Source organism: Oryzias latipes, chromosome 21 (genome assembly GCF_002234675.1).
Source record: "Oryzias latipes chromosome 21, ASM223467v1".
Taxonomy (NCBI): Eukaryota; Metazoa; Chordata; class Actinopteri; order Beloniformes; family Adrianichthyidae; genus Oryzias; species Oryzias latipes.
The window spans coordinates 15785768-15801628 of record NC_019879.2 but is presented as its reverse complement, the minus strand read 5'-3'; the positions used below and the strand labels follow the sequence as shown (position 1 = coordinate 15801628).

The window sequence follows — 15861 nt, the reverse complement described above, 5'->3', positions numbered from 1 at the left end:
TTAATATTCATTTTATGAGGAGTTGCGTGGCTTTTCTGCTCTTTCTTGCCTTGCGCTGCGGCATCAGTTCAGCCCTCAGGGTGAAAGAGTGATCCTCCTGCTGCTGCTGCTGGAAAAAAAATCGTGCTGGCTGAGAGCCAAGCTGAAGAACAAGTGCGCCTCCCTTCTCTCTTTAGCGTATTCATAGTTAGGGGCTTGGGCTGTTTTTTAAAAAGGCAAGGCAGGTTTCAAGTCGATCAGTCTGCGCTGGAGAAAGTACTGGAGTCCTAGCTAACTGAAGTGGGGCAAATTTCATACAAAGACTTATTTTTTAAATATATTTTTAAGGGGAAAAGTTGCCTTTTTTACTGTGCATTTATTTTGCAGAGTCAAACTCCTGTTATTTTTTATTATTATTCTTTTTTAAAGATTGCGGCACTGCTGGATAAAGACTTGGCTTTAACTGTAAAAATCGGATTATCTGACTCGGGCATTGTGTTCTTTAGACCTGGCTCCTTTTCCCCCTCCTCTTCGCATTTTGAGATCTCTGAAGTGAAGAAGCGACAACCATGTTCCTGAGTTTTTGCCTCCTCGTGACATTTCTTCTGGGGCTGTCCGGATGCTTGGGCTCTTACGTTCCGTGCGAGCCCTGTGACGACAAGGCGATGTCCATGTGTCCGCCGGTGCCGCTCGGCTGCCAGCTGGTGAAGGAGCCGGGCTGCGGCTGCTGCCTGACGTGCGCGCTCTCCGAGGGGCATGCGTGCGGCGTTTACACCGGAACCTGCAGCAAGGGCCTCCGCTGCCTGCCGCGGAGCGGGGAGGAGAAGCCCCTGTACGCACTGCTGCACGGCAGGGGAGTGTGCACCAACGAGAAGGGCTACAAACCCGCCGTCCCGCCCGCAGGTAAGACGGCCGCGTGACGAAAACGAGCGGACCCGCGGGGGTCCTGAGCTGTGCGAATTTGATGGCATCTTGTCCCGCACGGGGATGCTGAGGCTGGGAGTCACATGCACATAAATAAAAGAAACTATGTGGTACAAACAAAAAAAGTCACATTTTCTTTTTTTTTTTTTAACTTTGGTCGGTTTTGTTTGACGCATGGCCGACTAACGTAGGACCTTAAAGGTAACCATATCTAATAAAAATGTATTCAAAAAATGATTTTTTTAAGTTATTGGTGCTCGACTGCAGCGGTCGGAGCTGCGGGGTTTGGAGCCTGCTGTCGGTTAACTTGTTGCGGTCGAGCTGCCTTCGGCGGCGGCGGCGGTTTAGCAGGTCGCGAGGCAAAACCAAACTCCTCCAAACGTTTCGCCTTGAAGCTAAAATACATAGAAAGTCTTTCCATCTTCACGTGACGTTAGAATAATGTTTTCAAATGGCTTTATGGGGTGCTTATTTATGCGGGCAGGGTTATCTGGGTAGCGCGCGCGCGCAGCTATCTTGTTTGTAAACACGCTCCTTCTTTCTTTTGTAAAAACACGCGTCTGTCAAATGGTGTCTCTCTCTTTCTCTCTTTTGTGACATTGCTCCGCTTTTGCCACTGTCATTTCGACTTCTAGTCCTGGACGGAGTCAAACCGCACCAGAAAAAGAAGAAGAAGAAGAAAAAAAATCCCAACTAACCAGCTGTTATGGTAAAGAGAGATGCTGTCTTTTGGTCTTGTAAAAGCAGAGCTGAGATGGATTTAGTTCTGCAGGCAGCTCCTGTGGTGTGCTCAGAGTCGGATTACCACTAAATCTACATGCCTGAGAGAAAAGAAGGGAACAGAGAAGCAGACAGAGGGACGAGTGGAGTCCAGCCAACTGTCTTGAATGATTTAAGACATTTGCTTGGTGAACTTCTGTCTCCTGGAAATGGAAGTTAGCACTTTTTTTTTTTGTTCTTGTGGAGATCCTTCTGTTCTTGACACTGATCACTGTTCTAAAAATAACCTGGTGTTTGGCATTGATCACTATCTGGATTGTTGTAAGGGAACACCACCCTGTCAGTGCTTTCGGGGGTGTGTGTTAGTTATCGATGACACCTCAGAATGGTTCATCCCACACTGGCCCGGGGTAACAGTCGGAACATCCGCCCCTCAGCTCCATCGCAGTGATTCAGCAGAGCGGTTTGCGTCTTGTTTCCCGCCCCTGTCTCGCATGCATTGCCAGCTGAGCAATGTAAACAGTGGGAGGTGGGGAGGAGGGGTCGCTGTCAAACTGGGGGCACAAGGGGAGATCTGCTGTTGCCGGGGTCGCTTGGATGGTCAGCTGCAGGTTGCGGTACGCCCTTAAAGCCGCTCCACCATTGATGAACCGGACTGCTCAAAAACTTCACAGCGGCCCCCCCAGCCATCATCCTTCAGAGTCTCTGAAAGGGCCTTTCTGTGTCACCACCAGCAAAAGGTGCTCCACTCACACAAGAACAATACCAGCATGGCCTTATTGAAGCAGCAACAGGAAACCTGTGGCCTCACAGCTACTTTAATACCCTATATGTGTGTGATCTCTGTGCACGTGTGGGTCTGTGTGCAAGTATGCCAGATCGCCGCAGTGATGTTCTGCAAGCTTAGTGGCTCGTGTCACATGCCTTCAGTATTTACAACCGCCCGGTCCTTAAAGAAGTGCAGATCGGAAAGTTTCATATTCCCATGAATACCTCACAAACCGTGGGGTTAGCTTTCTCGCCGTCTGTCAACACACTGGACAACGCTTTACCTTTGATGTTTGGAAAACATGGAGTGTTACCATGCTTTTTGAGTTGCTAACATCATCCTTGGAACAGCTGGTCATTGGAGTATAGTTGGAAGACCGACGTCCCCAGAACCAACGAAAGAAAAAAAGCTGATTCCATCTGGAGGTGCATTTAGACCTATGACGAGTTACAGTCATATTAGCTCCTCCATGTGGGGTTTAGTCCTCCATTCGACTGTGAAGTTAGAGCTAAACGAGCAGAAAAGCATATGATTTCATGCTTTTGAATTGATCTAACTTCCAACGCACAGTAGCTAGCATAGAAACCTGCCGCTGATCATCCAAACTCTTCCATTTTACCCATTAACGTCTAAACTTCCATTTACTCTAACAGTGAAACAGTGTTTTTATGGTGGTCACACCAAAGCTACGGTCCAGATATTTGCTGAAGTGGAGCCACGCCTCTTGAAATCGTACCCTCAGATCCATCAGAGTTCTTACGGAACCTCCATAGTAGCGACTCAATGGGCTATGACACTAGCAATGCTGACAAGATCTGGCTCCCCCCCTACACAACTGCTAACTTTAACCCCCCCCCCGTACAGAAACATAAAGCAACAAACATAGGTTTGTAGTATAAAGTTGCTCCCTTTGAAGAGCAGCCTCTAGTGGTCATTTGAGGAACTTTTTTTTTTTATTTGTACTTCCATGTCACATTTAGAATTTTGAAACGATCCTATGCTAAGTTGAGAGTATCTGAAGTATACTGTAAGGTGTTAGCAATGCCAGCGAAATTTTTAGCTTGATTTAAGAAGCAACCTGAGTTAGTCAATAGTATGAATTAACCCTTTATTACTGGAGCTTTAGGTACAGTGTTTACATTCTTTTGACTACCGTTACTTTTCAACTGTTTATGTAATTAATGTAATTCTGAAGCAGAGCAAAGCAACCTTGCACTGATATGCAACATTGTACAGCAAAGTGCTTACACAATCCATGTAAATTAGCTGATCTACATTGATCGGGTACACGGTTGTAGAATTACGATAAATTAGAGCGTGTTATTTTGGTTTCACTGGCGACATCTCCGATGTTAAAAGGTTAACTGCAGAATTAATAAATGCTTCAAAACTAATAAAATTACAACCAATAATCATCAGTTTCAGTTAAAATAAATATTTAAACATTAGCATTAATTATTTTTGGTCAAAAGCATACACCGTCCAGTAAAATTTGTCGTAGAGTTGTGGCATGTCACAGCCTCCTACTATAAAGCCACACAAGGAAAAGTGTTAATCTGGTCTCAAGCAGCATGTTGGATCCGCCTTTCCTTAGCTCGAAGGTTCTCCGAGCGCATCCAGGAACACTCAGCTTTGGCCAAAATAGCTGTCTCTGCCACCAGGAGGAAGCTGGAAGTATGTCACACCCAGCAATTGCAGTGTGGTGACGGCGACCTGAAAAGGACGTTGCATCCGAGCGTGCGGTTTGTTGGAAACCCCGAAATGTGACAGACGCTCAGACCAAAATTAGCATTGAGCTGCAGAGGAGCCACACATCTCACTTTGATTGTTTACTTTCAGTGAGGCCTTCAAAGAATGTTTCTGTGTTTCTTTGTCTTATATGAGCCATAAACAGGCTGCATAGTTTGCTTACCTATAGCTGCATTTCCCTTTACAAAGAAAACAAAAACAAAGTCCTGTTTTTCAATGTATGATCCTTGAATTGTTCTTGTTGCTATTTATATTATGCATTCAGGAAAGCAGGAAACTTTTGATTGCAATGGACATATTCTGTGTGCACAAAGAGTTATTTCCTGCACGTTCGGCGAGCTGATTGGAGGCATGCAGAAGGCAGAACAACAGAAATTCCTCAGACAACACACCATATTGCTCTGATGTCCAAACAGGACGTTTCATTGAATCTACAATAGCAAATTCAGCCATCTGACCTGAATGTAAGCCCGTTTTATGAAATTCCTCAGCTATTGTCATCTTCTGTGGCAGAGGGCAGCAAATCATATTTGTCATGTTTTTTTCAAGCCCACTTCCTGTTTGCCCTACACACATCGGTTTCTTGATAAGCTGCACCATTTGAGGATTTATTTCTTGGTAAACACTGGACTCCTTCATTCCATTGGAACATTCTTTGAATGCCACATTCTACCTGATTAATCTGTCAGACAGTAAGATCAACACTAGATCACGTTTGTTCATTTACAACACATCTTTCAAATTTGTTTGCAGCCAAAATAAGTACGCTTTTCCTTTCTCGAACAAAAAAGGGCTTTAACCTTTGACCGTTCAAGTGATCAACAAGAATCAGCTAATCAGAATCCGCTACAATTACGTTAATTGCGTCAAAGGTTGAAGAGTTACAATAGTTGAAAGAATGTAAACACTGTACTGAAAGCTCCGGTGTAAAAGGGTCATTAAAAATACACTTTTATCACCTGGAGTAGCAGTTTTCTTACAGTTGCTTGATCTTATTATTGACTTTGCATCATACATCTTCTCAGATACTGGCACAACTCCACCGGTCAGTTGACGTCTCTTTGTTTCCGGCCCCACGTTCAAATGTAAAACGTAAAGAAGTAGTTGGATTCTTCAGGATGGTTTACTACTAGTCTGCCTCAGGCTCCCCCAAGCTCATTTTTCGCCACAATTATCTTGTCTCACCCCAGCTGATATGAAACTGCGCCTCCATTCACTTATGTCTCACATTTTATTAAGATGTAATTTCAGAGGCAGGGCAGACACTTGGAAGGCGATCAAAGACAGGACGAAGCAAACACAAGTTAATGTACGGTCATGTAACAACTCGTTTTTTTGGATTAAACAAACAGCAAATATGGTCCTAGATGTCTAGGATAGAGAAAAACCCTATAGTTATTAGAGAATTTCTTTTTGGCGTGTCTATCACTTGGGTCATTCATGAAGCATAATTGTTCAGAGAAGTTAATTTTTAAAGAGAAGCATCACGTGCACCCGCGTTGGCTACTCTGTTCCCCCTCGTTCTAATGAAACCTTTAGATCAAGACAAGGAGAAGAGCTGGGAATTCAGCTTTAGACTCAGTTAAATGGAGGAGCTACAGATAGGCGTTGGACTTGCTTGGCTTTTGTCCAGCGTCTTGGCTGCGTTTCAGGAGTTAAACCAGATGTCCCCTACTTTTACTTTACAAATCTGATACCCTTAGAATTAGAGATTGGTACAGAGTGGTTTTGTCCTAGTTATAAATGAAGAATTTTGTGACTTTTGATGTATGTATACACCATTTATGTCTTCGTTTTGGCAAACATTTATTTTCTATAAAAGCGACTGGAGTCATTGGGAACATGTATGTTTAAATAAGAGTTCAGATAAAACAACAATTCCAGCTAAACAAGAACGGTGGTTCTTTTCAATATAATGTTTATTGCATCCTAATGAAGTGTGATGTTGAATTATATGACGGTGAAGAAAATAGCATTTAGAATAAAAATGAAGAGATTTTCAACAGTTATCACATACATGGTGCACACAGGAATGCTGGTTGGAAGTATTTATTTATAGCTGTAGCTTAGCAGTCTGCGCGGGGAGACACAAGGACATATCTAAACACAAACCAAAGCGCGCCAAGTCATGAGTTGAGAGATTCATTTCAAAGGCTGTGCAGTGCAGAAGCCAAAAAACCAATTCTGGTAATCAACCTGCCCTGAGCCCTTCGCTCACCCCGGCGCCCCTCCTTCCCCAGACTCCAGACACTCATGCTGTGTCAAGCTCTTTGAACATCAGTTTCTATGAGCTTGCGCCCTTGTTATGTCTTATTGTTTAAGTTCTTTTTTTTTTTTTTTACAGTTGAATACCAGCAGGCTCATGAGCATCGTCATAGTAGCTTGTTAAATATGATTTTCCCACCATTTTTTCTGTAAACGTGAAAGCAAATTTTTCCTCTCTTTGAGCAGATCGCTTATGGCCTCGAAATTATTTTCTGGTTCGGTGCATCTGTCTCTACGCACCGCAGCGGGTTTCCTTGTCAGATAAATATAACAAGGGTCATCCACTGGCACCATCCTGACAGCCAATTGGGGCTTGGCAAAGTCCCCACAACAGCCTTGTACTTATGGTACAGCTAAGCCAACAGGGCGGGAGGTGGTGGGGTTGGGTGGGTGTCTTTCTGTAGCCTCAAAGAACCTCTGGCTGGGGGTCGAGGCTTAAAAGGCTGAGCCCCAAAGATAGGAAAGGGGCGGGTGGGGGGTTGGTTTGGTTAAAGAGCCTAAGCCTTGAGATGTCCTATCAAAAGCCTTCAAAACCCCCAACACCACACTGCCCCCTGGGGGAACTCCAATTACACAAAGGAAGTGTATAAAATGTGATACAAATGGACAAGCATTTATATCTGTTGAGGGAGCGCCTACACTTTCCTCAGACTTTTAAATTAGCTGACTGACATATTGCTGTAAAGTTAAGACACCCAGAGGCCTAAGAGCTGCTTTGGAGTTACCAGCCCAGATAACAAGCTGAGATGTTTTACAGGCGGAAAAAGGAAAAAGTCTGGGCCGCTGTGCAAATTTGGGATACATTTTTCCCATGCTTGTAAAATCTGTTAGCTCTGAAATATTCGTACAGCTCTGCCATTTTACCAGCCTTTAGCTTTAGAGGTCTGTTGTAGTATTGGATGGTAGTGTTGGAGTTTTTGACTAGCGGCACTGTTTTGATATCACTAGCAAACTGCTATATTGGTTTCATACGTTAGCGTCTTCACAATAACTCCCAAACTTGCTTGCAACTCATAAAAACAAGACGTACATCTGAAAATCACTTCAACATCAACAAACACTATCAGAATTAATCCATAAACACAAATGTGGTGCCCCAGATTAGAAGAACCACCGTTGTTCTTTGAAAACAATAAAGCTTTTAAGTGCACCTTATATTGCAGAAAAACTGTATTTACATTCTGTGTCTTGCCTGCATTAAGTGTGTTTTAGGTCTTTAGTGTTTATTCGTTCTACCCTCCTCACTACTTCAAACATAAAATGTATAAAGAATTTGAGTCATGCATATTGATTGCCTTCTATATTAAAATGGCAAGCTAATAAAGTTGTCAAGTTTTTGTGCATATTGTAACGTCCTTTTTACATCTTTCGTTGCAGAGTTTGAGTCTCGAGAGCACGAGGACACCATCACCCCAGAGATCCCGGGAGAGCTGCAGCCAGCTAAAGTGCCGCTCCATCCCAAAGACATTGTCAACAGCAAAAAAAACATAGCGGTGCGCAAAGAGCAGAAGAGGAAGCAGACCAAGCAGCGCTCCATGGGCGCCACGTTGGATTACACCCCTCTAAGCATTGTCAAGCATGAGCCGGAATTCGTAAGTAGAGTAAACCAAAACCTCAAAGATCAACAGGCAGCCCGTAGATTTGCCAAAATAAAAGCCCTTTTATTTTCTTTATATGTTCTAACATTCGTACTTTATGTCTTTGAAGGGGCCATGCAGGAGAAAACTGGATGGAATCATTCAGGGGATGAAAGACGCATCTCGTGTAATAGCTAGGTCTCTGTACCTTCCAAACTGTGACAGACGAGGATTCTTCAAGCGCAAACAGGTGAGTTTGCCTTTCATTACCTTTAGACTTTAATTAGAAAATGCTAAATATCTGAACAACTTTGGTTGGTCAAAATATTAGTTTTTATTTGCAGTCTTATCAAACAGAACTCAAGGCTAGCTGCAGTCTATCAAACAGGCTTATATAAGGCAATGGTTATTGGTTTATGATTATTTGGTTTATTTAACTTATTATTTTCCCTTTTTCTTCCTTTTAAGAAAGGAAAAGAACAAAAAGAACATCAGGAAGATTTTCTTGGTTATTGCAGTAGTTACTTTTTAAAAATTTACCCACTGTAGGTGAAATCTGTGAAGTAGTCAACTTTTTTTCCCCAAAATATTGTATTTAAGTGTGAAAAACTTCTCGTTACACACTTTTCTCTCTTGGTTAAACTCTTGCAGTCCAAACCTTCGAAGAAAGAATTCTAGCAATGTACAATGAAATTAAAGATCAACTAGCAATAATAGAGTTATGTAAATTTGGCAAACTGACTTTATTCAGTACAGGGGACATGGCACAAAGAAGACTGGGTGCCAATAATTCATAGCGAATCAGGACGCAGAAGACAATGCGCTGTAAAAAAAAAAAAAAACTTGCACAATTACACAAAATAATAGCTAAACTGTGAAAAGTAAACCGCGATATAGCATGGGAGCACTGTATTTAGTTCCTAGGTTTTCTGATCTTCCAATGTTGAACTTTTGGTAATATTTCGACAATATGTACATGTGGTCAACAAAATATTGTACATGTACGTCATCTTTTCCATTTACTGGGCAGTTACAGAAGTGGTACTTCCTCCAGTATTTTTCTTACGATGTCAATACAAATTCATTGGACCTGTCTTTGATTTGCTGTCATTTCTAGTAAAACACTGCCCCATTTTTCTTTCCAGTGCAAGCCATCTAGTGGTCGCAAACGAGGCATCTGCTGGTGTGTGGATAAGTACGGCATTCAGCTCCCAGGCATAGACTACACCGGAGGAAACTTTCAGTGTAAAGACCTGGAGAGCACCAACAATGAGTGAAACCCTGAACTCCCCCCGCTTCCCTCTTTCGAAACCCCCATCGTCCTACTCTTTACCCACCACATGACACGGGGCCCATGCCTCCTCTCTTAATCACACCTGTGTGCTCCGCCCTCTGCTCACTTCAGGATCGTCCATGTAAGGAAAAACGAACGAAAAAAAGGACAGACCCAGAACTCCTCTCCTCATATGGAGGAAACACACAAAAGATTTACTTGATCCCTTTTCTTGACTATGTCTTTTGGGACTGTTGTGTGAGCCTGGTTATGTAAAAAGAAACACGTGTGCAGACCAGATTTTGTTTGTTTATTTTGTGTTATATCAAATTAATACACAAACAAAACATTGTGGGGGATAAAATAACTAAATATACAGAGTTAAACCAAATTCAGTTGGAAACAGTGGATTGTTATGGCAGCATTTCAGAGATGATTGGAAGAGGAATTAGATCTTCAATAAGAAAAAAAAGAACCAAGAGACTAAAAGATGTTGGAACACTCAATCCATGTTTGTGGTTCTGTCAGAGCACTTATGAAAAAGGGGATCCTGCTCAGTTAAAACTTCTCAAAAACGTGTGTGGGTGTGAGTATAAATGCATTATGTGTATGAACCCATATTGGTGTACAAATGGAGCGAGTCTGTTAGGAAAAGAAACGAATGTCTTTTTTTTTTTACTTTTCTTTTGTTTAATGTTGTCATGCTGGCATTTAAGGTGGTATAGGGGCTAGCCTTTCTGTAATGTCAGGAAAAAATATGTGGGTTTTTATTTGAGAAACTAAAGAGGAAAAAGACCAACACAGATAGACCTGCTTAAGTGGCTCTTCAACATTTTAGCTAGCCTGACATGCCAACTGTGCCTATTTCAACAGACACTGCCATACAAGCTGACATGGTTTAGAGGGTGCTGGTGCTACTGGTAAAAAAATAAAAAGATTTGAAACCTTTGATTATATAAGAGAACTGGACTGAGGGACCCCTCCCAACCACTTTCCAAACAGGAAGTGCCCACTTGCTCCATGAAGCCAAAAACAAAACTTCTTAACAGGTTCTTGCTGATTATTTTTTCCAAGATCTTTTTTCTTTATAGCAAATATTCAAGTTATAAACCGACCAATCAGATTCCTCGATAATAGTTTGTGGAATCATTTGATGACAGATTCACCCGAGCCCGCCTTCAAGTGGTAGAGGTGTGGACTTCCAACAAGCTCACTCCTGATTGGTAATAGTGGTTGCATAGAGATGGTGACTCTTTACAATCACTGCTTACTGATGATGTCTGGAATGGGGGAGGGGTTAAAGTCTGAAATGTATTTGGTTGGAGCCATTTTTCATGGGTGATGTCACAATGTCTTGGTCCAGTTAACGTATATAGTCAATGTTTCCAACTTGATCAATGATGTTTAGGTTATATCTGGTCCGTCCGGGGTTGGTCAAACCTTCCAGTAGGGCCAGTTGCTCCTTTGATTCATGGGTAAGACGTGCAGTTTTGTATGGCTTTGTTTGTGCTGTTTCATTTGCCTTCGGTGAAGTAAAGACTGCCCACTTTTGAGCCATGTTACTTTAATAAGTGGTCCCCTCCCTCTCAGTTCTGCTACTACAGTGTAATCTCGGTATGTTATTTTGAAAATATAGTAGTTGAATGCTGTTTTTTCCTCCTGTTAAACAAAGTATGACAATTATGTAAATATGCTTGAGATAAAAGAAAATGTCAGTGAGAATTTGATTAAGTCCTCGTAAGCCTGTCAGGGGGTGTTTGGGTGGTTGTGGGGGGGTCCACAGTCATTTGACAGAGCAGTCAAAGATGCCTCTGGAATCCTACTGATCAGATGCCTTTTTAGCAGAAGTGATATGTCCGTATCCTTGGGGAGCTTAAAGGTTAGAGGATATAGCAGGGTTTTTTGGTATTAGAGCTCTTCCGTTTCTGTGCCTTACCAAATGCATTTAAGTACCGCTGTGAAACTGACATGGAGAGGAATAGGTACACTTTTATAGTGGAAACTGGGAGCTGATACAGCCATTCAGTGAAAATACATTTGTAATTTCAAGTGGCTTAAGTAAAATCCTGGACGTGAAAGGAACCACGTAGGAGCAACTTTCGGGTTTAAGCTTCAACTCTGACAACCAATAAGCTAAGGTTCTCGCTTCTTTATGCCAATCTGTGCACAAGAAGAGGAACAAAAGGATGTTTGGAGACCTTTTTTTTTTTTTGGGGGGGGGGGGGGGGGGGGGGGGGTTGTTGAAAATCCAACCTTCCACCACTTTCAAAGTCCAGACAAGAAAGCAGCTTGCACTTCTTTTGTTTACTCATAATCGTCAATCAGACACAAACATTAAAACAATAAAAATAAAAGTGGGAGGGGTTATTGTGAAGTTGGTGGATCAGCGTGGATCCCTAGGTGTTCTATATTTTGCTTACTTCTCAAAGGCAATGCTTTGAGGTAAAGATTATTGACAGGGGCTGTTAAAAGCCCATGCCTGGGACCTTTAGTACCAGTGAGATCATTTTGGAGGCAAAAAAAAGACAGTTGAACATGACTCAGCTACGGGTGTTCTCACGGCCTATTGCACAGACAATTGCTAGAAAACAGTGGATGAGGGACAGTGGAAGAGGGAGAGGAAGCAGCATGGGCGGGAGTCATTATCGTCGCCACTTCCCCGATGTGGGCTCACCAATTGCATGACGTTAGATACAGGTAGCAACAGTTGGACAGTTTGGAGGAGTTTTGGAATCTGGGTTGGTGGTGGTGTTCCTCTGCAAGCTCACATCACATTTTCTTGTGTTTGCAAAGTCCTGCCACCTTCGGGTGTTGGCAGGTCGTCGTCACCTTCTCAGGTCTCCCAACTCCTGCTTTGGTTTAAACTCACTTTCACACTTCTTTCTTCAGTAGAACAGTAACTACAGTACAATTTTGGGTTTTAGTTTTCTGAATACATAACACTTTTTGGACGCGATTGGGTTTTATTATTATCATCATTATTATTTTTTTTTTTTTTACAGAATTTGGTGTTGACTCAAACAGACCCATCGGAGGATAGTAGGAAATATCGGTCAGTATTTGGAGCGACACAACAACAAAAAAAACTAAAAACAAAAAAATGTTAAAAAATCTCAAATTATAAAGTGAATATCACTGTGTAATATTTATTCAACCTGTAATTTATGTACTCTTTTAACCTTTGTCTATTTTTTTCTGATATGACAAAGCATTTATTTAAATAAAGTTATGTATTCATTTAAGCCATCCCTTGTTGGTTTTTCATTTCTGTGGCATGTTTTAGAGCCACTTCAGATGTAGAGTTTTAAGCGCCGGATAATCTCTAGCTGATAAACCTCTTAGGCACAAGTCTGAGACAGCAAGCAGGATGTGACTTTGTAATGCTTGGCCTGAAGGCAAGTCACCTGGTTTTTCTACACCATAGTGAGAACAACTGCACAGGAACAAGGATGTTAATTAACGTTAGGTAGAACTGCAGCGATGATGGGGGGAGGAGGTGAGAGCCTCAGAATAACTGAGAAAGAAGATATTTCTAGCCTGAAGGATGCAAGTTATGGAGCGCTTGGCTTTATTACCACTTAAAGGTGAAACGGACTCCCCATAGAAGGGGCATGCTGGGAAATCTCATATGTTCAGGTTTGATTTGTGAGGTAGTGAACAAGAAAATGACTACATGCAGAGCTTCAAAGTCTTTATGCCTCTTTTACTACACGATTAGTCCAACAATTTTAGATGTCTCACATGGTCTAAGTTTTGGGCTAAGTCTCACCAAGTATTCTTCTCTAGTTTTTAGTGTAACAACCCACATTTTTGAGTATTTCTTTATTCAAATCACTGTAAATCAGGAGCAGATGAAAAAATGCTATTTAAAAAAGATCGTGATTGTAATGTAGACAATATGCTGGGTGGGCTGCAGGCTCGCTGCTCCGCTCTACTCTGATCTCTTGAAGACAAATAGTATATTTGTTGCCATTAATATTGCTCGCCATTTTTGTTGCACCGGTAATGTTACGTTGGGGTTGTGAGGGGCTGTAAGATAGTGGGACAGCATGCATCACAAAGGGAAGAGGCTCTTTGCTTTTAATCATGGGCATGAATAAAAGTCCACTGGGAACGTTCATTAAAAATAAGTCAAAGGGGTTAGCAGTTGTTCGTTAATTGTCATACTAACCATAAATATAATGAAATGTTGTAGGATGTAAAGACTTATTTTAATCAATAATAATCCGCAGTGACATCAGTGTAAATTACAAATCATCAGTTCTGTGGTCCATCAGTCTGTGGCATATCCCAGATCATTTTCCTTTTAAAAATGAGTCGAGGTCCTTATGAAGTACAGCAGTAAATCTCTAAAATCTTATTGAGTCATTTGATCTTTAAAACAGCGTAGCTGAAACAACAATTGTTACTAAAGTAATAAGCAGTTCCACTGCAATTCTAGTCTTAATAAGATGATTATGGGCTAAAAAATAAAAAAATGATAGTTTTACTGCTGCAGTGCTTAAAATGGTATTCTTTTGGGGAAACAGTGTAGACATATCTATTTTTTTATAGATATATATTTCATATTTTAATTGCAGAAGCAATATACCTAAATATGTGCTTTTATAGCTAACCTATTCTCATCTTAATGTATTTCCAATTATATAAGAACATTTTCTTCTGTGCTTTTTCCATTCAGTGTGATTCTAAATTAAGTTCAGTTCTGGAGTTACGTTGCAAATTAGGTGACGTATAGCGTAAAAGGCTTAACATTGCCTCTAAAGGGCTGGACAATATAACCTTTTTTAAGAGATCGTACCAAGGCCAGTTCTGCTAGCTCCACTGACAGATTTTTTTTACTCATGAAAGGAAAATAAATAATGTATTATATAATTTTTGTTTGTTTTGAGAAGATTTTTTACAGTGCACCTGTTCAGAACTCACCGTTGTGTCTGCAATAAACCTGTGGAAGATGCCTTCAACTTTATAAACCCTAATCAAAGTAAATCATCTTACAAATGAAATCCAGATGTTAACAACTGCATAATTAGGGATCTTTTCAAATGTTTGCTTTTACCTTTAAAAAGTAAGTGTGGTTTTGTCATGACAGATGAAAGGAACGGCTAAGGTGAAGCCTTTTTTTTTAATTGCACACTGATCGTTTTTTCAAATCCAGATGTCATCTACACTGAAAGGAAAGGGTTTGCAGCTAAACGTGTAAAAGATCTCAACATTTCACATGTGGTCACTGTTGCTTAGTGACAGAAGACATGTTCGCTGCAAAAAGTGAATCTTAAAAAAATGAAATATATTTCTTTTAAGAAAAAATTCTGTCTTGCAAGGAAAAACGTTTTTCAACAGCAAAATAATCTTAGTTTGAAAAAACTATTTTTTGTTTTTTTTATTTAAAGAAAACCTCCCAATGGGGTAAAAAAATTGTTTTAATGCTTTTTGGCAGTGTAATAACTGTATAGACTACACATTACACAGAACAGTGTATGAAGATACTCCATGTTTCCACTCAGTTTAAACTACATTACACCAGATATTTTGTACTTTCCTACTAAAATGGTGATCAAGCAAAAAAAAGGATTTTGATCAATTTTTCTTCAAACGTAATATGTTAACAAGTTTAACTAAATATTATTTTGTAAACAATGCCTAATTGGGAAAAAAAATTACATATTAGACCTTAAGGGAAACCATTGGAGAAAAGAAATAAGTTTGAGGAATTCATAAAAACTGTCATGGACAGAATGTCATCACAGCATGTTGCAGCTTGTAATTTAAATGAGAAAATATTCACCATATTTTAAATATAATACTCACATTTAATAGAATGGAGAACAAAATACAAATAGGTCATTTTGTTCTGTATTTTGTAGTTGAATTGGTTTTAAAAGCATCCCCTTTAAACATTTTACAAGATTTCATGTCCTTTAAACTATAAAAAACATATTTTAAGATATGCTGACATGAACCCTAACCCTACTTTTCTTTCTCCACTAAATCTGTTCATAGTTTGATCAATTGTTGTTACAGAAATTGACATAAACCTTTTCCTAGTTTTGAATGTACTTTAAGTAAAAAAAAAAATCCGAGCTATAAATGATATCCTTAATAAATAATATATCCCTCAAATCTAAACAAGACTATAAAATGTTTTGAACACAACACTTGTATATGTAACATCTACAAGTGTTGTGTAAGTTTTTATTGCTTACTGTAAATGTTCTTACTACCCCCATCCTTAAAATAAAGTAAAATAAAAATGTTTACAGCTTCTGGGAGTCCTAGTGATAAATATTCCATATTTAATAAGCTGCTAAATGAAACTCCAAGGGGCTCAAAGAGACACAGCAGCACCAATATTTACCCCCACTCTCCATCCCACAGCTCTACTGCCCTCCTTGACCTCTTGTGCCTGATCCATTAACCCAAAACAAAAGACACTTGTTTTAAATCCATGTTTAGGAACAGGCTGGCCTTAAATCACTGTTGTTTGTGCCAAGCATCCCCAACATAACAGAGATCCATTAATAAGCCTAGATGGTAAATATTTATGATTAAAAATTTGTGTCTCTACATGCCCACGTTTTAAGACGTTCAGATTTCCAGTCATT

At 40.5% G+C, this 15861-nt stretch overlaps 1 protein-coding gene across 1 annotated transcript; it reads left to right on the top strand.

Moving 5' to 3' along the window:
* Positions 1-222: 222 nt before the first annotated feature.
* LOC101155067 (insulin-like growth factor-binding protein 5) lies at positions 223-12498 on the top strand. Its single transcript, XM_023950917.1, has 4 exons — positions 223-882; positions 7784-7998; positions 8114-8233; positions 9129-12498. The coding sequence occupies exons 1-4, from the start codon at positions 549-551 to the stop codon at positions 9258-9260; spliced, it is 801 nt and encodes a 266-aa protein (XP_023806685.1). The 5' UTR covers positions 223-548; the 3' UTR covers positions 9261-12498.
* Positions 12499-15861: the final 3363 nt, after the last annotated feature.